General features: G+C 34.3%; 1 protein-coding gene across 1 annotated transcript in view; it reads right to left on the reverse strand.

The window, feature by feature from the left end:
* LTN1 (listerin E3 ubiquitin protein ligase 1) overlaps positions 1-21,816 on the reverse strand; it is a 29,049-nt gene that overhangs the window by 4,031 nt on the left and 3,202 nt on the right. The window contains exons 5-29 of the mRNA XM_083819043.1: positions 21,165-21,217; positions 20,642-20,822; positions 19,809-19,982; positions 19,201-19,391; positions 17,954-18,101; positions 16,777-17,562; positions 16,126-16,167; positions 15,251-15,443; positions 14,279-14,518; positions 13,925-14,081; positions 13,569-13,719; positions 12,688-12,889; positions 11,628-11,787; positions 11,329-11,433; positions 10,911-11,053; positions 8,895-9,030; positions 7,805-7,949; positions 5,938-6,151; positions 5,407-5,644; positions 4,433-4,507; positions 3,289-3,475; positions 2,660-2,831; positions 1,759-1,979; positions 1,085-1,279; positions 317-484 (exon numbers count right to left, since the gene is read on the reverse strand). Coding sequence (XP_083675169.1) covers positions 317-484; positions 1,085-1,279; positions 1,759-1,979; positions 2,660-2,831; positions 3,289-3,475; positions 4,433-4,507; positions 5,407-5,644; positions 5,938-6,151; positions 7,805-7,949; positions 8,895-9,030; positions 10,911-11,053; positions 11,329-11,433; positions 11,628-11,787; positions 12,688-12,889; positions 13,569-13,719; positions 13,925-14,081; positions 14,279-14,518; positions 15,251-15,443; positions 16,126-16,167; positions 16,777-17,562; positions 17,954-18,101; positions 19,201-19,391; positions 19,809-19,982; positions 20,642-20,822; positions 21,165-21,217 — 4,677 coding nt within the window. The remainder of the gene's footprint in view (positions 1-316; positions 485-1,084; positions 1,280-1,758; positions 1,980-2,659; positions 2,832-3,288; positions 3,476-4,432; positions 4,508-5,406; positions 5,645-5,937; positions 6,152-7,804; positions 7,950-8,894; positions 9,031-10,910; positions 11,054-11,328; positions 11,434-11,627; positions 11,788-12,687; positions 12,890-13,568; positions 13,720-13,924; positions 14,082-14,278; positions 14,519-15,250; positions 15,444-16,125; positions 16,168-16,776; positions 17,563-17,953; positions 18,102-19,200; positions 19,392-19,808; positions 19,983-20,641; positions 20,823-21,164; positions 21,218-21,816) is intronic.

Genomic DNA, 21,816 nt, shown 5'->3' on the forward strand with positions numbered 1-21,816 from the left:
TGTGTAAACTAAATTTAAACTTTTCTGTTCCCTTATCTGAGCTGCTAACATCAAAATGCTGTTGCTACACCCTACATAGATGTAACGGCTGAATCTTAGAACACAAAACAGTTATTATCTGCTTAGTGTAGAAACTCCTCTCTCATTACATGCCTTTGCAGCTTAGTACAAAATCCATGCAAATTTTTAGGAATTCACTTAATCCCAGATAATCCAACAACAAAATGAGAAACTGATGGCATTTCACTAGAAGTATCTAGTTCAAACTATTAATAAATAGTTTGCCTATTTAGAAGGATTTAGCGTAGCTACTTACCAAGCAAGCTGAATGAAACTTTTTCTTACATGTTCTGCAAGCTTTTTTGGGAAGAGAATAGTTGGAACCATGAATGACTGAAAAACAGATCATGCAATCTTCTACACCCTCAAAACGTTTATCCACGTTATTTTTCCACAAAGATAAGCCTTCCATAATACTTCCATTCTAACAGAGAAAAAACAGTTATTAATATACTATAGCATTCCTTCAGAGTATTCTTACTGTTAATTCACAAGCACATAGAGGAAACAAAGCCTCTATACTTTAAAATCTGAAATTATATGCAGTAATTTATAAAGCCAACCCATGAACTACAGATAGTAGTTTAACCTTTAGAAATGCAAGTAATTCTCACAACAAAAGGAATGCACTTCTAATTTCAAAAATTTCATTCAACATTTTCTTTGTTTTGTTCTAGCCAAAGATGTGCAACTTAACAACCACCAAACTTTTAGAATTTCATGTACTGTGTTTCTTTTCCAAAGTATAGTTAGAATGGCATAGGGTGAACACTGGCCCATCCCTTATGAGATCTAAATTCTCATCTTTGACTGTGGATTTATCAGGACTTACTAGGCAGGTAATTTTACCTACCTCTTTGTTTTAGCATCTGGAGAAAAGCAGATGATAAGAGTGATCAAATCTATAAAGTCACATTTGAAATCTGATGAGAGTCATTATATAAATCTAAATACTATATTATTAGGAAAATTTTTCTATTATCAGGACTACGTTTTCAAAACTAGGGGCTTTCTCTAAACTCACTTGATGCGTTAGGTATGTGCTTAACTGTAGCATCCAATTGCGCCATTGCTGAACAGCCACACCAACTCTCTTTCCACTCTCAACTGTTATGGACCCCAGCGGGTAATTTGTTGGAAGCTGTATTATTAGTTCAATAAATATATCATCAACTGAATAGGTAGCAATGACTTCCCGTGCAGCAGACCGAGCTTTTACCTATGAAAAAAAATGCAAGTATTAAAAATCTCCACAACCAGAGAGATTTACACACCATTTCTAGCCTTACATTAAATAATTCTCTTAGACCAGGAAAACACTTTTCTCAAAGAAAGTAGAAATGTTCTCATATATTGGCAATCTGAAAAGAAATTACCAGCCATTTTTCCAATCTAGTGGCTGATTATATTTTTTAATGAACCAAACAATCTTGCATTTACCGGAGTCCTCTATTTTTCCAACATTCATAAAATTTTTTTTTGAATGAAAAATGAAAACATTCATAAAATTTTTTTCCAACTTATTCTAATATACACCAACTTACTATATAGATAGCAAGCTAAATTACGTTCTCATCAGTCATATAGAACAACAAAAATGAAATCATATAAAATACTGTCATACAGTCTTGTTCTGAGAAGCAACATTTCTCTATAGATGTGCAAAAAATAAAAAAAATAACAAGAAGTCTCACTAACCGTCATGCCATTAAATAACTGTGTGCTAGTTTGAACAGAAGATATTTCCTGTGAAGAAAGCACGCTGCTGACATACTTGCTTGTAAATTTATCTACAACATTGAAGACACGTTTCTCACAGCTATTCCACCAAAGCCTAACCATGGCTGGCAAGTCTTTCAAAGTTATATGATACACAGTACAAGCCAAGTGTGGAATTTGGGATGACAGGGCTCCTGTTCCTGCGAGAGAAATAAAAGGATGTTGAAATACTATTAACAAATTAGTCACAAATGTTGCTTCTTTCACAACATATTCAAAAATATATATATATATAACTGTGGTAATAAGAAATTAATTTACCTGCTCCTTCTAACTTTGTTACTATAACTAGTTGTTTGACTCCACTTTTCTCTATGACTCTAGTTTCTTAGATTAACACTTCATAGCTGGAAATGCATCTTCTAATTTAGAGATGAACTCTAGGTGGACTACCAGAAATCAAGAATAATTTTACATTCTAGAAATTACAAATTACTCACTTCAGAGTGATCAAGCAGTAAGATGTTTGGAGCACATCTGAGGTTTGCAGTGTTCTATGCAAGTATATAAACAAATAAGGAACATCCTTCTCTTGGGAAGCTGTGTTAGTAATTCCCCAAACTACCCTATTTCTACCTTTCTTACTGTCATCCAGATAAACAGTTCTGCAACATACAATGATATTCAAGCACAAAAATAAAAAATGAAAACTCAGTATCTTTGCAGGTACATAAAAAGGTGTATGAAAATTTATAAGGGTACATAAAATAGCATTTTCAATGAAGCATTTTCAATTTATTTTTTTTAAACAGAAAAGCATATTTAAGCTTCAACAGTATCAAAACTCGTTCAAATGCACAAATGCCATTTTTTTACTAACCTTTGACATCTAAATGAAGCTCTTCAGTAAAGAAGGTCTTTGTATCCTTATTCGGAACTTCTGAAGTTGGCCCAGAAAAGACAGGATTTTCAGGCATAAGCCTGAACAAGTGATAAAGCAGTTTATTCAAGCTTTTTGTTCTTCTAAGGTATTGTGAATAGAGAACTCGTAGCTGATAGTGTTAAAAAAACAAACAAACAAAAAAAAACAACACAAAAAGCAGATGAGACTTAATAAAAATAGTTTTCTCTGCAAATAATACAAATACGTTTCTGTCGGGAGGAAGAGCAATCCTGAGATTTGGAATTTGTGTTAAGAACGATTTAGCTCTCTGCAAACTTCTAAAAAACTAGAAAAGCATAAAATGTAGCAAACTTGTTTGAAAATGGCAAAAAGAAACATCTATTAATGAATGTTAAATTTTTATCAACGCTAATATTGCCATCCCTAACTATAGCATACAGAAATACAGATCTATTGATGCTTTCAGAATCCCACTAATTCCACAAAAAATGGAGGTAGGAAGATGCACAATTAAAAGAATAAAAAGGCTGAATGAAACCTCAAGGCTCAAACCACGTGAGCGTATTAAGAAATTCACTTTAAAGGAAAATGCTCTGAGTATATACCTGAGAAGAAGCCGCTTTGAAGAAAGTTAATGTTAACTTCCAAGTGAGAAGATATCCAAGAACAAGGCAGAACTCATCACTCAAGGGCTGAATAACTGCAAATTCTCCAACTGGAATGCATTCTAGGATGTTTTCTAGTAAGACCTCTTGAGTGGCAAGGACAGACATAAGAGCAGCTGGAGGCGATCTATGGAAAGACGTTATCTGGCATTGTAAACTCAAAACTTCAGTAGAGCATTAACTGAATTTATATTCACAGCCTTCCTAGCAACCTTTTAGTAAAAGCATGTATGTAGAACATCTAAGGAGGTCTTTTATTACAGGAAAAATTTACTTGCAGATTGGCACACTAGCGCTAGATTTTACCAGTTCTTTTTCCTGAAACAGACCGTTGGTCTCTTTACCTTTCAGAAGAAGAACATAAACTGAATGCTGATCCCAATCTGAAAATGTGAATTTGGTCTATGGCTGAGCTGATTTAACCCATGTCAGGGAACGCTTCAATTTCTTCTTTGTCAAGCCACCAACAAAAGAGCAATTGAACAATGGATCTCCTAACCATTGAATGTGTTGGGTGTGGGTTTTAGCAATGCATTATAACATCTTTTGCAGCTCTGTAGTAAAACATGCTATTAATTGCTGGGCTGAAGTTTTTTTTAATTTTTGTTTAAATCAATTATTGTATTCCCTCTTCAAACTGTTGACTTTATCAGATTCAAGATGTATAAAACACCCAGGTCAGTTTTGGAGGTCTTCACGTTTAATTTAATTCTTGGATAAGTTTGTCTAAAAGGAACAATCCAGGAAATTGAAGTTACTTGTGCAACTAGAAATATTCTCAATACAGCAGTCCCATATAAAAACTCTTGAGATTGTACAATGGAACATATATGCTCCAGTTACTCTAGTAACTGTACCCAGAAAACTATTAAACATTAAAAAATGTTATTTCCAGTTTTAGCACAAAGGCAGACTTAATCAATTTTATTTTATATATTCAATATTTATACCCCTACTGTTATAACCATCTTAATTTTTTATTTTAACATCTTCTGACAGACACTACTCTGCTGCACATCAACTTTCCTAACAGATAATAAAAACAGGGAAAACAGTAGTAAAAAAATGAGGAAAAAATACACACAATGCTGATTCTTCCTCTTCGTCACCATAGGATTTGAGATCTTCATCATCAAATTTAGGCAATTCAGGCATTAATCTACAGAAACACAGAAAAGAAATGAAATTTAATTTTTACTATGTTCATAGTATGTGTGTAATGTACAGTTCTTTGATTATCAAAGTCAACATTACTGATAATCAATATAATCAGGGAAATACTTATTAACACCTTTTTGTTAAGTAAAGAATCTTTAAGAGACATGTCATGCGAAGTTGGTTACAGATCGACAGAGCTTGTAGCCCTGCTCAGCTCTTCTCCAAACCTTTTAAACATCCCGAGTCATGCTAAAATAAATTTCCCCATCTCAGAACAAAGCTATACTGAGGCATTAAGTTGTAAGAAGTATAATGGTTGCTTCTTCTGCTCAAGTCTGCTGCTCTGCAGCCTGCGTTTTGAGAAGTCAAATGCATACTGTTTTTCAAATTCTGTATTCTTTCCGTAATTAAAGATATCCAAAAAAGTTCACAAGAATACCACATATTTTTTTTCCACTTTCTTACCTAAATTAGTGAAAATAAAATGGTCATGCTGTTTAATGAGATTGTGGTTACCAGATCAAACTTGGAATGTTTCAGTTTACATTTCAGGATTTATGAGCATTAAAATAGGTGCTAAAGAAATAGCCTGCTAGTTACAACACTGATATCTATCTGTAACTATGGTACAGAAAATAAAATTGTATTTTCATGTACCGCAGTAAAATTTCTCAGTATATATTTAATCTGCTTTTATAATTAAATTTAGCATTCATAGCTTTAGAGCCTATACTCTGATCCAGAATACAAGTTGCCCAGTTAAGCATTTTCTCCCATAATGACACAAAACTTTACTAAACATAAGTGCGTGTTCTACGGTATACTGGAGAAAAAAATAAAAAAGTAAAAAAAAAAAAGCAGGGGAAGGAGATGAGGAGTGAGAAATTTGTTGATTCTTACTTATACAACATGTGGTAGACAGAAATCTGTACAGGTCTAGCCCAGAAAAGCAACAATGGAGACAGTGTGTTTAACAGAGTCTGTAGTTTATCGGGAAGATTTGTTTTCTGGCCTGCAACAAACTTCGCTGGCAATTTATGGTTTAACAACTGGTCCTTTGATATGTAAGTTAGAGCTTCACCCAAAGATGTTAATACAGAGTTCTGAAAAGAGCCTTCAGCCGCAGTTTTGGTTTCTCCTATTTAAAACAGAGACAGGTAAGCTGTGATGCAGAATGTGGAGATGATATCATAAACAATAATAATTAGAAACAACTCACATTGTGTTTAGAAGAATTCATCTAATATTAAGAGCCAAAGAATATAATTCCTTTACTAATTAACATGTGTTCAGGAAAGCACTATTTTTTAATGAACTATGTTAAAATAATATTCCTAGAAATTGAAAAATATGGCCCAGCAAGTTCTATTTCAGAATAGGCTGATATGTATCACTAACTAATAGCCTCCTTGCCAGTTACCATATACTCGCCTGTGACTTTCACCAACAAAGGTAACAGCAAATTGTGAATTCCCTCAGAAAAGAATTCTTTCCATTCACTGATCAAGTTCACAGGAAGGTTTTCAGTAGTCTCAGGAGCTGCAGATTCAAAGTAAGCACTAAGGGCAGATGCCAAGTCACAACTGACACAAGCAAAAATCTGCACAAGTGGGATATGATAGAGCGAATGGTTTTCACAGGTTGTCTAGGAGGAAAAAAAAAATAAGAGGAACATTTCTTAATCACAAATCTGCTTTGAAATAGTTTTTTCACATTCCCCGTCTATATCCACGAGTAATTTCACAGAAGATTCAGCTGCAAAGACTGTTTTATAACTATTTGATAAAAAAGTTTGAAAATGTAATTTGTACTTTAATAAAACATGCTGAAACGAATTTCTAAGTCCCACCAATGTTTCAAATTCTAGATTGCTTCCCTTATGTGACCTTCTTTATAATGACAGACAGAAACTGCCACCAAGTGGATTTGAATAGAAATGTATGCAACTGTAGACAATCTGTTGCACTTGTAGAGCCAAGTGAGCCAAAACTGCACATGAAGTGAGCTCACTTTTCTCTCCCAAATATAAAACAATCCATATTATGCCTGCATTTCCAAATCGTAAGAAGAAACTGACAATGCATTATTGGAAACTGGAAGTTATTGAAGTGATTATCAGGAGAATATTTTGTTTATCCTAAAGCAGCTCCTTTTAATTTTTATACTTACTAAATTCATCCCTCACCCCCTGGAAAAAAACAGGAGTATCATTAAATCTTAAAAATATTCCTAAGCACTTGATCTATGCAACAACTTTTTTGTAAAAGTTCTTTTACAAAAATAAAGTTTTAAGGCACATACTGCACAGGTAAGATTAATCCTGAGACCAAGAAAGATCACATGAAAGTTTCCATGCCCTGGTGGTATCTTCCACTGTCTTGCTGATTTGATTTTGGAAACAGAAGATCTGGCTGTCTTACAACTAGAGGCTTATTTCATCCTTCTCTATAGCAGCAAACCTCAAACTAGTATTGTTTGTGCTTTTAAACCACACATAAGCTTTGCCAAAGCTCAATGAAAAAAAAAAATAATTCTGTGCATTCTGTGAATTTCTTAAAAATTCTTTTTAACATTATGCCAAATATTTGCTAAACTGAGATGACTACGTTCCTGCCACATCCAGGGAATAATCTAAAAAATTAGCTGTATCAATACTGAAAATGCAACATAAGCACTCCTGGTATGTAAAGTCTATATTCTTAGTTTCACTCTGGGGTTGAGATACAAGTTATCTTTGAAATGATCCTTACTTAAAAGTACTAGGAAATTAACACACCCTATATGAAACAAAATTCATAGTATCACAGAATGGTTTGGGTTGGAAGGGACCCTTCAGGATCACCTGGTTCCAACCCCCCTGCTGTGGGCACGGACACCTTCCACTAGACCAGGTTGCCAAAAGTTACAACTGTTAAGACAATTGTCATTAAGACATTCTGATTTCCATTCTTCTTGGCAATCCTTATGTACCTTTGTTCAAATCTAACTGCTATATGTCATAGCTTCTACAATGTTTCACTGCATCATCCAGATATCCACCTTCCCATTTTGTACAGATGTTCACATGAACAGGTGAACTTTTAACATACAGCTTTCAAAGTCTGAGGATAAAATGTTGATCAGAGAGCCCACTAAGATAATAAAAATGGAGTTATTTCCTAGCCTATTTTTTAATTTTGAAATTCCTCCTTCCTTACCACTAGCCCTAGCCAAAATTAGTCTAGAACCTTCAGAGGGCATTAGGGGATTGTATTAGGAACTGCAATGCAATGATTAGTAACAGTCTCTTTCATCTTACCTCTAACCAAGCCAGCATGGAGCACATGATGAAGTCCCATTCATTATCAGCCAAAGGAGCTGTGGAATACTTCAGCAACAATGGAAGGTAACGGATCATCTCTATGTTGAAACCCAGCAACTGAGCACTTGTTTCTTTCAGATTGCTGAAATAAAAATACAGCTGAAGCTAACTTATTATCATGTTATAACCACAAGTATTTATTTTCTTGCCTTTGCTTCTCTTCAGACAAATTAGTCTTGTACCAGGCTCTTTGACCTAGGTGCTTCTGACACTGTATTTCAGAGCTAGGATCCCCCCTTGGCTACCGATCCTAAATAAGTCAGTCAACTGGTACAAAACAGATAATCAGAGGTACTAGCTCATTTGCATGTTATATTAACAGATTCCTAAAATTGTAACACTTACATGAACTGTGAAAATTAGCAATTTTAACTTAATCATTGCAACAACAAAAAAAATCTTTTTTTTTTAATTAAAAATTGACTTAAAAAATAAAAGCTCTCAAATGCCCCAGTACTGTATATTATTTTCAGATTGTGTTGCTTGGGTTTTTCTCACTTCACTCAAACAAACAAACATCGGTGTATTTTTACTCCTTATTGGAAGTTTAGCTTTCCAAGTTACATTTTCAGGTGCAAAATTTAAAAAACAGACACTTAAGTTTGGTACCCAAGTTTTCTTTCTGCTAGCTAAATAAGGAATCAGAATTTTGAACTGAATATCCAGCTGCACCTGCAAAGCTGGTCAGTTCTGCATGCTTTGGAAAAGAGTTATCATCTGGATGGATAAACAAGCTCCTGGTTTCCCAGCCTTGATTACAGGTTTAACGTCAGACCAACTTTTTTACACCTATTTATCTTCATATAATTCCCTTCAGTAAACTAATTAGATACTTAGAGACAGGTATATTAAACTGAGGGATGCCGTTCAGTTCTACAAAGGCTTGAAAATGTAGTATTAATGCAGCAGATGACAGTTTTAACTTACAATTTGATTTTGAGTTAATAACCACCCTGTGTTTTTAAACTCTTTACAAATTGAAAAAATATAAAATAAAATTATCAAATTGTCTCAAAGTTGCACCCACCAGCTAAAGAGAAAGCTGTCCTCATTATCGTTTTTCCAAGACATTATGATTTTTAGTATCCCAGGTAATAGATGATCACAATCAATACTACTGTCATTCAAGCAGGAGTTCAAAATGGAAAGACACCCAAATGCTCCTATGACATAATAAAAACATCCTCAGTAGGTCTTAATTATCAGGGCAGACAAACATTAGAATGTGTGTCAATTGATTGGATACTTTAATATTAATATCATGACGTAGTTTGGATAATAGCTAAGCTTTTTTCTTTCAATACTTAGCCCACAGATGCCCTTGTTAAATCAAAATTACTGCATCCAACCCAAACTAAAAAAAAAAAAACAAAAAAAAACAAAAAAACTCAAACCACTAAACCAAAAACTCCTATAAGAGTCATACTTGGTTTACACAATTAAAAAAGAAAAATACCTGGTAAGATTTAAATTTAATTGTGCTATTAAAAATGTAGTATCCCAAACAATAATTTGGACAGATAATTAAGTAAATGGAAACACAAGGTATGAATTCCAATACTATTGCAAGAGCGATAGCTTTTAGTTTCACAGTAAAATACTACAGTTGTATTAGCATCGTTTTCCATTTTTAAGGAAAACCGCATGCACCCAGATCTCTTGGAGAACGTTTCTTACAGGCACGATAACACGGAACTGAGTTAAAGTACCACATATGCATAGCAAAAAACCACACACTTCACTTAAGCAGCAATGATTTACAAGAAATTTACCAGCACTTTCCTGATCTGAAAAAAAACTAAACCTTGAATGGTGAGCCCACATCCTACGTCACACTTAATGGGAAAAATTGCGAATATATTGTCTGTTCAGGAACCCCTAGGAAAATGAGAAGCAGCAGAAAGGAAAATGCAGACCAGAGTTACAAACAAGAGTACAAGGAACAGAGTAGCAAGGGAACAGTGAGGATTCTTCTTCCTATTTTCTGTTTAAAGTTTCAAGGCCCCATTTGGTTGGTTCACTGGTTCACACATAGAGCCAGGACAGCTTAACAAACTAAGTCTGAAGAACAAGTGTTAAGGAAACTATAACTGCAGTAAGATTCAAGATTCCTCTCAACTGCTGCATGAAACGAATACTGAAAATTTGCACAGTCTGAGGACTTTCATTTGAAAGAGCTCATCTGAAAACACGAAGACACTGCAAAGGGACAGATGACAACAGTTTAAAATGACCAGTTTCTTCAATTTAAGTACGGTTTTGTTAAGAAAACAAGCAAGTTTTCAGGTTTTTATAAGACTTATGAAGTATGTTCAGGAAACCATGAAAGCAGTACTGAGAGAGAGAAGATAAGGTGTGCGTGTTTTTGTTTGTTTGTTTTAACTGCATAATAAGAATGTAGAAGGACTTTGTATAATTATTTCCAAAGACTGCTCTTGAAAAGCAGTGAGTTTGTGAAAATTAGTATTTTTTCTAAGGGACATTCAAAGCAATGTTGTAACACATCTCAATCACCTCATTAAGTAATTTTTCAAAAGCTGTTAAAAGTGCATGCACAGGAGCTCTGACTGAGCATACTGTATCATCCCATGCACTGGATGAACTGTTCAAAAATTATACAAGAACTTCGAAAGAGTTTGGATGCTGAAGCATCTAAAATCAATCACAACACTACCAGCAGACAGCAGAAATAATTTGCATGCTATGTAAAGCCTAAATGATTAATAGAAAACTTTGATATTTACAAATGTGTCTAAATCAGAAAGACTGATATTGCTGAAAGTATTTTGATACTGCCTCACTCCTTGTTTGATCTATCTTTTAAGTTATAATTTTGGACCAGGCAGCATAGCCTGTACTTCCTTAGTAAGACAGAAAACCGCTATGCCAAACAGTCTAAAAGAAATATGCAAAATGAAAAGACATTTCTTTCTAGTAAAATTGATACAATTATAATTAACACATCTTAGCTAAAAGCAAACATTATTACAAAGTGACATTCTTAAATTCTAATGAAGTGGGCTGAGGTAGAAAGCATACTGACCATCAGTACTGGAGAGCTCTGTCTGTGCACATGTCATAAGTTTGGCCACGCAGTGGAAGACCAGTTCTTTCTTTTCTTCCTCAGTTAAAAAGGCTGATAAGCACTGAAGTGTATGCAATCTGCCCTCTGTTAATGGCAGAAACCTATTCATGCAAGCAGAATATCAAAAATAAACAAACCCAAAAGTTTAACTAGTAAACAAAATGTTGACTGGTTCATAATGAACACACAACCACGTAATATTCTGCGATGTAACTAATTCCATACATTACAGTGTTTCACTTTTACACAACACATACATATACTACCACATTTTTGGTCTTCACATGTCATTCATTAGAATCAGTATCATTTATCATCATCAATATTTGCAACGTAAACTTTGCACAAAAGGTCATAGGCAACAGCATTTAGATACCCTTCACTTGTCTTAAAAAGATGTTTCATTTCACAGGACACCACGTTTTCTGCACGAATCAGTTTGGCCATGGTTAAGGACCAGAGTCTTCCATGTTCCTCCGACCTTCAAAAGAAGAAAGACCCTGGTTAATAACTGCAGATAAACGATGTTTCACAACAAAAGTGTTTTATGAAGCATCAATATACAAAAGGAAATATGGTAACACTTAATACTCTATAAAAGGCAAAATACAAAGACAGAATTGTGTTTCAATTCAGGGTTGTATTTCAGTTGAGGTTTTACTTGCTCTTACATACCTATCAAATATTGTTTGCTGAAGGTCAGTTGTATTACTAAGGGTACTGAACTTCTCATATGTGATATGCATTTCTTCTAACATATGAAGATATTCAAGAAGCAGGTAAGGAGGATTCTCCAACTCTTCAATCCATTGTAATGAATACAACAGCTCTGCAACTAATTAAACAGCAAAAATAACTACTGAATATACTCAGTGAATATGCAAGAAGTTTCAGCTTTTTTTTTTGGTTATGTTTTGTTTTTAATATATTTTTAACGCATTAAGAAGATGACATTTACACACAACTTCAGGTACTTGAGAGCATGAACTGGGTAGCTGCAATTGCATCATAAAATACAAAGAAAAAGTTACAATAATCTACTCTAGAAGTTCAGGAAATTTTAAACCCTAAATCCTCTCTTTTTATTTTTTTAATATACATTTCTTGCAGACAAGGCAATCAAGATCTAAATCAAAAAAAATAATAATCTGATGCTAAGAGCTAGCATAGGTTTTTTTTTTTCCTTTTCCAACAGCTTACACGGACCTACACTGAACAACTACACTCTTCTTCACAGCGAGACTTTTGGAGGTGGAATTGTTAATTTGAAGATGCTGGCTCTAATCTGAGCATTCTCAAACAAAAAGAAATGAAATTCCACTTCGTTGAATTAAGAAAAATTGCTGCCTCAAAATATCTTTATGTTACAGCTAAACACTCAAGGCTATTATTTGATGGCATGGACACAGTTCCTGTTGCCTATTCATTCCAATGCACCACATATGCTTTGGCAATGAACAACTTAAATTTTAGAGACGCTTGAATCTACAATGAACTTCAAAGTTGTGTTGAGACAGCATGTATATACTAGCAAAAGGCTCTAAATTTAAATGTAAGCACTACACATACTCATACTTTTAAAGGAGAACTTAAGAAAAAAATATGTAAAGGGAAAAAGAATGATTTCTGATGGTTAAATGCCAAACTTTACCTATTCGTTTCTAATTATCAATTAATGTTGATATAGAACTAGTATAAAATAAAAATTTCTTTAAGTTTTATCACTAGAACTTACTTATATTGTCAATTTTCTTTCTTTCAGCATCATCATTTCCATGGTCCATACCATTTTCCAATACAAGCAACGCCATTTTACTTAATAAGGCTGAAGTACACAGATGCCCTGGAAGTTTAGTTGTGCCACATAGCTTAACACAGGATCCCAAATGCTCACAATTCATACTCAGCCTTCCTTCCAAAAGAGGTTTGTGCATCCACTGTAATATGTACATAAAAAGCATGTGAACAAATAATTGACATTTTAACGATACATATAAGTAGTAGTTAAAAATTCAGAATTATAAAAAAAAAAACATGAAAGATACAAATTTACACCGAAAGCATAATGATGAGGATCACCCACTCCAGTATATAAAAAAATACAGCAGTAACTTAAAACTGCATCGTTGCCTCAGAAATAAGTGTGTACCCTTAGAACTCTATACAACATTACAAAAAGTAGCAGGGTTACTAAAGATTGGTAGTTGGTCAGGAAATTATTTCTTTCTCCCAATCTATTCATGTCAGCATTTTGTTTAAGGTCAGCACATCATGTTCTTCTGCAGATATTAGTGTCTTGCAAAAAAGAATCTTACAGAATAATTAAGATAAGAACATCCTCCTGGGGTATATTCTCTCATACAAGATTTCTGAGTTGTAAAGCAAGTTGCTGGTATTCCATGCAGAAAACGATAATTTCACAGATTTTGATTTTTCTCCCAGTAGTGGGAGAAATGGGCGCATAAGAATACAGATTTTGTCCTCCAGCATGGGTAGAGGCTGAAAAGAACCACTGGACAGATACATGTATTATCATAACTGCAGTGCTATGTCAAGGACAGAGACTTAGAAACAGGTAAGATTGACTAGTGTGAAAGTCTATTATCACTTTCATACCTCAGCAGAAAGAGACTCGCGCAATTTCACCCACTCAGTTCTGTTGGGTGTAACATGCTCAACATAAGATCCCACCAGATATCCCGACTGTCTGTCAGCTTCCAGAAGTGTAGACAATAAATCACTAACTGCAGAGATCAGAACCTGAAGGCTGAGAAAAAGGGAAAACGGTGCAAACAAGTTTGGCACTATGCAGTAAAATCCAGCTCTTTTATACCTTATATACAATGCCATTTACATGCTGTTTTAATTATGCTATAAGCCACAGTTCCCACCTCTGACAGGCTGAAAAAAGTAAACAATGCAGATGTATTACATCTTGTGTATTATGAAATGGACATGTATATTACAATTACCTTTTAACATCCAAAGTGGAAGATTGAATTTGATTCTTGATCCACAGTGCAGATTTAAGCAAAAAGGTGCTGCTCTGTTTCTGCATACTCCGAAGCTGATGGACAAGTGACTTTACACCAGACATCCAAGTGTGTTTTAACTTACATACAAGTAAATCTATTACAGAAAAAACATAAGAAATTATATCCTACAGCAATAATCACATGTCTAAAGGTACTAGAGCAAGAAAAGAATTCTCTTTTCTGTACGATTACGTATGATAACTGTCATACAGGCAAATATGTAGGTTTCCAGTTGTGGAACAATTTTAAACTCATGGTGGTCAGAAATATAAATTTTTTTTTTCAAATTACCTGTTAAGTGCGTAGCATCCTGCCTCTGAGCACACAGCTGGAAGATGGTAAGCAGCAAGTCTTCTGAGGATGGCATCAGTAAACACCCTTTAACTGAGCTGAAAAAGCTTGAGGCTACATCGCAGATGAAAGACACTGAAGGTTCAGTATTTCCAGCTTCTGAAAGGTCTCTAGCTTTAGACAGAGCCGCTTGAAGTTTATCAATAATCTTTTCGACGTAAGTTTCCCCAATCAAAGATTCTAGCAGAAATAAGAAAAGGACAGTGTGCTTTGATAACCTGACAAACATAATCACTCAAAGACATCATATTAATACACACTTGTTTTTTATTTACTAATATTGAATATAAAAATCAAGCAACAAAGTAGTTTCAGTCTAAAGTATGCCTGAACTCTCATTCTTATTCAACAGCCATTTCAGATCACATAGCCAAGGGTCCAAATAACCAAATATCCCTTCTCTAAACCAACTTAAACAAAAGGCATGTCAATAGAGCACATACAGAGTGATACCTCTATCCCTTTTATGTCTTCCTAATTTCTGGCAATCCATTTTAACAAGCAAACCAATGCACACATGGGTCCATAACCACCAATTTTTATATTCTATTTTTGAAGGTAAATTTTAGATAGTATGGTTTAAAAGCCAGTATTATTTTACAGCACATCAGCTAATAAATCCATCTACTGAAGTTCTCCTCAATTTTTCAGACTTGCAAATCTGAATCTGTTCTTTATACATGGACCTTTGTTTACCTACAAAAAACAAAACAAAATGTGATGATCATGATGCACATGGTGCTTATGAAACTAAACTGGGCATGATGTTTGGCTCAAGTTAAAAAAAAAATAGAAGGAGGACTAGATGTTAGAAATTAAGTACTCTGGAAGATCTCAAGTTCCTTCCGATGTTCTACAAAATGTAAGTGCAGTATTTACATTTCATGAAGTCCAAAGAATAAACATGCTTACCATTTTTAAAGTGTTGTGACAACACCAAGCTCAGGACGGTCCACCTTTCTGAAGAGGCTGATTGTGTTGAGGCTGGTACGGGTTTTAAACCCAGGTGACACAAATCATCTGCCAGCATTACAAGTCTTTCTCCAAGCGTACTTCCTTTCAGCCAGTCAGAGACTAAGGAAAGTTTTGTTGTACTTGAACATGCCTGAATCACAGGAAAGTCATTCTAATAATCTTTTGAGGTTATTAACTTTTATTACTAAGCATAGGATTAATATTCAGGCATCAGAAATAATACATAAAACCTACAAAAGCAGAGTGGGAATTGTATCACGTCACAAAAAGCCTTGTCTCTAAGCGCATGTGTCTGTGATAATTCCCTCCCCCCCTTAAATAGTGACGGATACCTAATCCGCCACTATCTTATGGCTTTCTAAAAAACATACATGAGCATACATACCCATTTTCAAAGCAAACATGCACACAGTGATAGTCAATGGAGAATGATGATTAGATGACTAATTTAGATGATATATCTAAAATTATCAGTCTAATACCCAACCCTATTTTCTCTAGCTTCAAAGGAATGACCAGAAATGAATCAGAAATCTAGTTCAAAGTGCAAATCAATCAAAAACAGAAGGTAAAAGATGCTTTTTAAGTATATATTTACATGTAAATACATTGTCATATATATATATATATACACAAAATTATTTAATTTCAAAAACTAACCCCAGACTTAAATGGGGTTAAAACAACACACTGAAACTATTATTACATGATTTTATCATTACTTTAAAAAAAAAAAAGTCACCCTAACCCGTATAAGCAAAGCTAAAACCAGGGAAATATTCAAAACCATGCAAACAATAAAGAAGAGGTACCTTCTGAATTATCTGAAGAAAAATAATCCATTTCAGATCCATCTGGAAGGAAAACAGAATTGCATAAAATTTAACAGAAATTCTTTGCTGAATTGGAAGCATTTAATATTTTTATTTTTGTTTGCTTGTTTTACAACTTCACTTTCTGCAGAAGATAAGCACAAATTACTAAGTTGCAGGAACAAAGTTATTGAATCACAGAACGGTTTGGGTTGGAAGGGGCCTTAAAGTCCATCTAATTCCAACCCTCTTGCCACAGGCAGGAACACCTCCCACTAGAATGATTAGTTGATTAGTTATTTTGCCTCTCAAGTCTCTCTCCATCACATAGACCAATAAAGGATGGTATTTAAGAGAAGGGTTGCTGACAACCGATATAAAAGCACACTGTATAAAGAAGCAGATAAGAATAGAGAATTTCTGATGTTATTTATATATTTGTAAATATATATATATATGAGACATATCTCATAAGCTTTCACTCCAACACTGTAACGTCAACATTTTCTAAGTCTACCTTCATTAGGCTGAACTTATGTCCAAATACATGTAGAATACCTTCCATTCCACATCCCCAAAATAAAGATTCATCAACCACAGTCCATGAAGAGTAGTAACTTCAATAAAATCTAGTAAGAAAATTTACAATACCTTTGTTAAATCATCAAGAATGACTTTCCTTTCATTGTTACTGCTGCAACAATTAAGCACACTGTACAAAATATCAACCAGAAACTGTGTGTCTTTCCTCCAGTCTTCTTTCAGCCAAGTTATTACATTCATATAAAGAAATTGTACAGATGGATTTTCACGATGAACTTTTGTTTCTTTCTGGGATTCAGCAGTAGAGCTTGTGTCATTTCCCTGCTCTAAAAGTACTTGAAAAACTCTGTCTGAAGAAAAAGAACTGAGAAGGGCAGAAAGGAATTTCAAATGCTGCTCTGACTTCTGTTCATTGACATACACAATACTCAATTCAGAAAGGTTACAGACTAAATTTTCTAGTGGTTCTTTCCTTAGAAGTGAACTATGCTGTAGGTCAGCCTGAATTTCAGAGTCACTATTCTTTCTCACTTCTGTGAGCTTTCCATTTTCTGTGTTCCTTTCAGATTCACCCTCATCTTTAAATTTGATTTTCACAGATTTTCTGTTGTTTGGTTTTGTAGCAGTCTTTGGATTCTGAAGAACTTCTAGCATACCAGATAAGGCAAACAATGGTTTCTCATCAGCATCCAACTTATCAACATGAAGCACACACAATTTTAAAAGACGGTCCCAAAAATTTGTCAATAGTTTCTGGAAAACTTCTTCTGTACCATCATCACTGGAGACTTCAGCTTTAGCTTCCCAGGAGCTCAGTGTTTCTGCTATTTGATAAAATAATGGTCCATTTTGTAACCTGGGCTCCTGAAGTACAGCATCGATGATAGGAACTAGCTATAAAGACAAAAAAAAAAAAAAAAGGAAAAAAAAAAAGAACATTGAACATTGATCCAACTAGATAAGTATTTTGTTCTTTGTAATACCAGGAAATACTAACAATTTGAAAAACATTCTAGAACCAATGTCAAAAGCCTCAGAAAGAATCGTGCTTATATACATAATAAAAATATACAGGATGCTCATTTTTTTTTCCTTTTTTCATGTAAACTGTGCAGAGGTATGGCTGATTTTATAGCAAGAAAAACATTGAACAACTTCAGTATTATTTTTTTCCATAAAATTCAGTGAGGTTTTCAACAGAGAAGTAAGTCTTCACAGAAATGTATGTTCACCTTTCTTTAACTTTGTTTTATTAAATGTATACACACAAATATTTAATAAATACCTGGTCATTTATTAGCATTTGATGGATTTGTCTTTGGTCATCTTCTTCATTTACTTTCTGTAGTATGGCAAAGCGCAAACATTCCATAAACGCAGTTATAATTGCTGAACTTTCTGAAGGACTGGCTATTGCTCGCTCGCTTGACAACCTGTTGAAAGGTAACACTGGTTGGGGGAAGACACTCAGTTATCTGTGCTTCTGAGAAGCCCAGTAGACGTGCACTTCAATGCACAAGGTAACCTTGAGTATGTTGCTTTTATCCAGACAACACCAATATTAAAACACGTGTCAGACTGAAACAAATGCAACAGGACATGTTCAAAAAGTTAAAAACAGTAAGTCCAGGCATGTAATATAAACTACATTAACTTTTTAATTTTGTTTTAGCATTCAGTGCAGGAAGGGAACTATGTAACTTGAGGAAACTTAACACAGTCAAGTATACTGTCTACTGTTTCAGCTATTTGTCAAAATTCATCTGCAATTTTCTATATGCTCTTCAAAACCAATCCTTACATAACTACTTTCTCCAAGAACTCTGTTAATGACCATCCCAAAAATCAAGAACTGAATTTTGTTTAAATAAGTTGTATTTTAGTCTTTCAGAAAATGATGTATATATGCTTGAGTATATAATGCATAAATATGTAATATTTAAATTACATTTGATAGACAGTTGGTTTTCACATTTTAAAGGCAAAATATGATAGCAGTTCAAATCCTTTAAAATCTATATCATGAGAATTCAAGTTCCTGCATACAGTAAATTTCACAACCACCACGCTAATCTTCACTAACCTCTGTAATAAAAAGTGAGACCTCTGCACTGGTGAGAGGTGCCTGGTATCTCAAGAGTCACTCAACTTTAAATTCATTTTCCATTTTAAAAGTTATAGAATAAACATTCTTATCTTTCCTTGTCAAAGTTTTATGTTTTTGGCAAGGGATACATAACAAAAAAAAGAAGGTTGAAGGTTTAAGATGACAGGGACAGCTGCAAAGGATTGACTCTAGCTTTGGATAAAAATATTTTGAAACTACAGTTTTCAAATATCATAATGGAAAGTTTTTTCCACAAAAATAAATGATGCATATTTAGTTAATATCAAATGATTGACATATCAAGATATGTCAATATCCTTGACATACCAAGTCAAAGGATATAAATGCTTAAAAGAAGATTAGTTCTGTTCCCAAACATGAAAGAGACCTATAATAAACAAATAAATACAGTTTGTGGTTCATACCCTTGAATTATAGAGCTGAAAAAAGTTCTGAAATATTCCAGCTTTGGTTCTGTGATGCCAGGAGGTACCTTGCTAATGAACGGCAAGAGATTTGGGTATATAACAGTAGCGAGGCCTCGTCCACCTTCACGAAGCACTGTCCATAGCTTTGGTAGAACTCCCTTTTTGGCATTTACATGACTCCAACAGTCCTATGGAAAGAAACATATTTATTGTAAATTAAATGAGAGTACGTTGACTTAGAAGAGCTCCCTACCTAGACATTTAATCTACCTCCCTAAACTGTAGCTGAAGAAAGTTACTGTAAAATTTCAATTGACTTTCAAATATTTAAGGAATACAGGTATTTTTAAAAATTACTTTCTCCCTATTTCAGCTTGTGAATATTAAGAAGCTAGTGCAATAAAACTGTTCCAGTATTGTTTAAAATCAATGGAATTTTGAAAGGAAGGAGTGTGTCCCATTGATAAATTCATGTTAATAATTACGAAGAAAACACAGTCAAACTGTTCTTCCTCATTCTCCCTTCACAAAGAACTCTGGCGCTCAGTCAAAAGTTAAGTGTGACGTTCCAATAAAACACCGGCCCCTCAGGTTTATTATATTACCTCAACAGTGGCAATAACATAAAGCACAGCTTCCCAAAGAGCAGGACACACCACTGCATCACTGTCGTCAATGCTGAGAAGAACAGCAGGACAAACTCTTGGTGCTTCACCTTTCACCAGCTCAGGCAAGTACTGGCAAAAAGCAGAAGCCAGCTCAAAGAAAGCTGAACGAACCTGACAGGCCAAAGAAAAATAAAAATGTTAGGCAAATGACAATACATTGCCACTTCACATAGATTTATAACAGTCCTTTTAAAGTTAAAGTAACTTACAACAGGCAGCCCTGTATTTTAGCACATCAGCAAAGGTTTGAATATTAATAAAAATAAATATTTGATGAACCTGTTTAAAATTTTAAATTCATTTGTTCAGGAATAAGACACGTTAAACATTTCATTTTATAATATATATCTGGAAAGGCACATTTTTTCCAAAAGCACCTTAAAACATTTTAATAAATAACTACCAAAATAAATTCAACACTCTATGTAGCTATTGGTCTTGGCAGTAGCAAGATAAAACAGTTAAAAACGAAAATCTAGAAGCACTAAGAGCACATGCAGTAAACTAATTTTTTTTCTTCTATATGAATTTGAAAGGACTGCAGACTGCTAAGAAGATGATTGTGACACTGAAATAATATATTAGCCTATTAGACAAATTTTAAAACAATGTTGTCTACTTAAGACCTAGAAATCTGAAGACTGTTTCAAACATAAATCAGCAAACTACAACGATCATTCGTGGAGAACAGAAGGAATTAGTACCCGCTTAGGTTCAATGCATTATCTTCAACTAAAATCCAACAAAATAAATAATTAAAACAGAATTACCTGTGGTGTGCTGTGTTTGCCATATTTCCAAAATTTGTTTTGAGACAGAAGTGACATTAATTTTTCCTCCAATGACTGCATCTCTTTCTTTGGCAGCATGCTAAGCAACTTTTTTAAAGCTAACAACGAACAGGTCAAAATCCGGAAAAATTTGGCTTCTCTTTCTTCCTCTGGTACAGTTCTAAGAAAAACAAAACAAAAGCAAATTGTAAATTAATCAACAGGCATTCCATAGGTTCTAAGGGTAACAAAGCACTTTATAAAGTGTTAGAAAGAGTTTCAAGTCATCCTGTCTTCCAGCTGTTCATAAATACTATTTCTAAAAGATATGAAAAAAGAATTGGATGACTGATAAGTATAAACGCTTTTGGAAATGTTAAGTCCCACAAAAAGCTACTGGGATCTGGACTCACGTAACTATTCTGTCTTTTGAAACAGAACTAAATCCACTGCCTCCAGGAACAAGAACAAACCCAATACAGACCAAGACCTAAACCACACACATTAAAGCAGGCTAACATACTGGGGATCACTGAGTGTATCAGGTGTTTCCTTCAGAAGGTGATCTTGAAGAACCTGGAGGGGAGAAAAAAAATATATAAATATACACACATACGAAAGAACCTAATACTTCCACGTGAATAATATAGTCTATAAGTTTATTCAGAAACAGCTCTATAGTAAAACTTCAGAAACCGAGTCAAGTCTCTTAAACATATTTTAGATATGCTACTGAGAAAGGACACAATTTAATGGACCTCTGTTAAACACAGTACCTGTGGTACTGTACTGGTTGAATCAAAACTTCATAATACTTTGTAAGTTGCAGTCCTGTGGTGACATGCTTCTGGCAAAAAGAAGCCAAACTGAGACAAAACAACATCATTATGTTTGTGTATGATGGGCCAGCAATGCAAACTTTCACCTTTTAAAATTCGGTTTCACGTATGACTGGCAGAAGAGCATTAACCCTGGTAAGAACACCACTTGTGGAGGCTTTCTGAAACAATGTTCAGCATTCTTTAATCACCTACCACTGCAGATAAACTACTCTTGCATCATTATTCCATCTGCCTGCAACATTATCTGATGACCAAGAATCATTACACGGAAATAAAAAATTACCTTACTGAAATTTAACCATGAACAGGTGGGGGAAGGATGAGTTTTAAACT

Source organism: Anser anser (assembly GCF_964211835.1).
Source record: "Anser anser genome assembly, chromosome: 1".
Lineage (NCBI taxonomy): Eukaryota > Metazoa > Chordata > Aves > Anseriformes > Anatidae > Anser > Anser anser.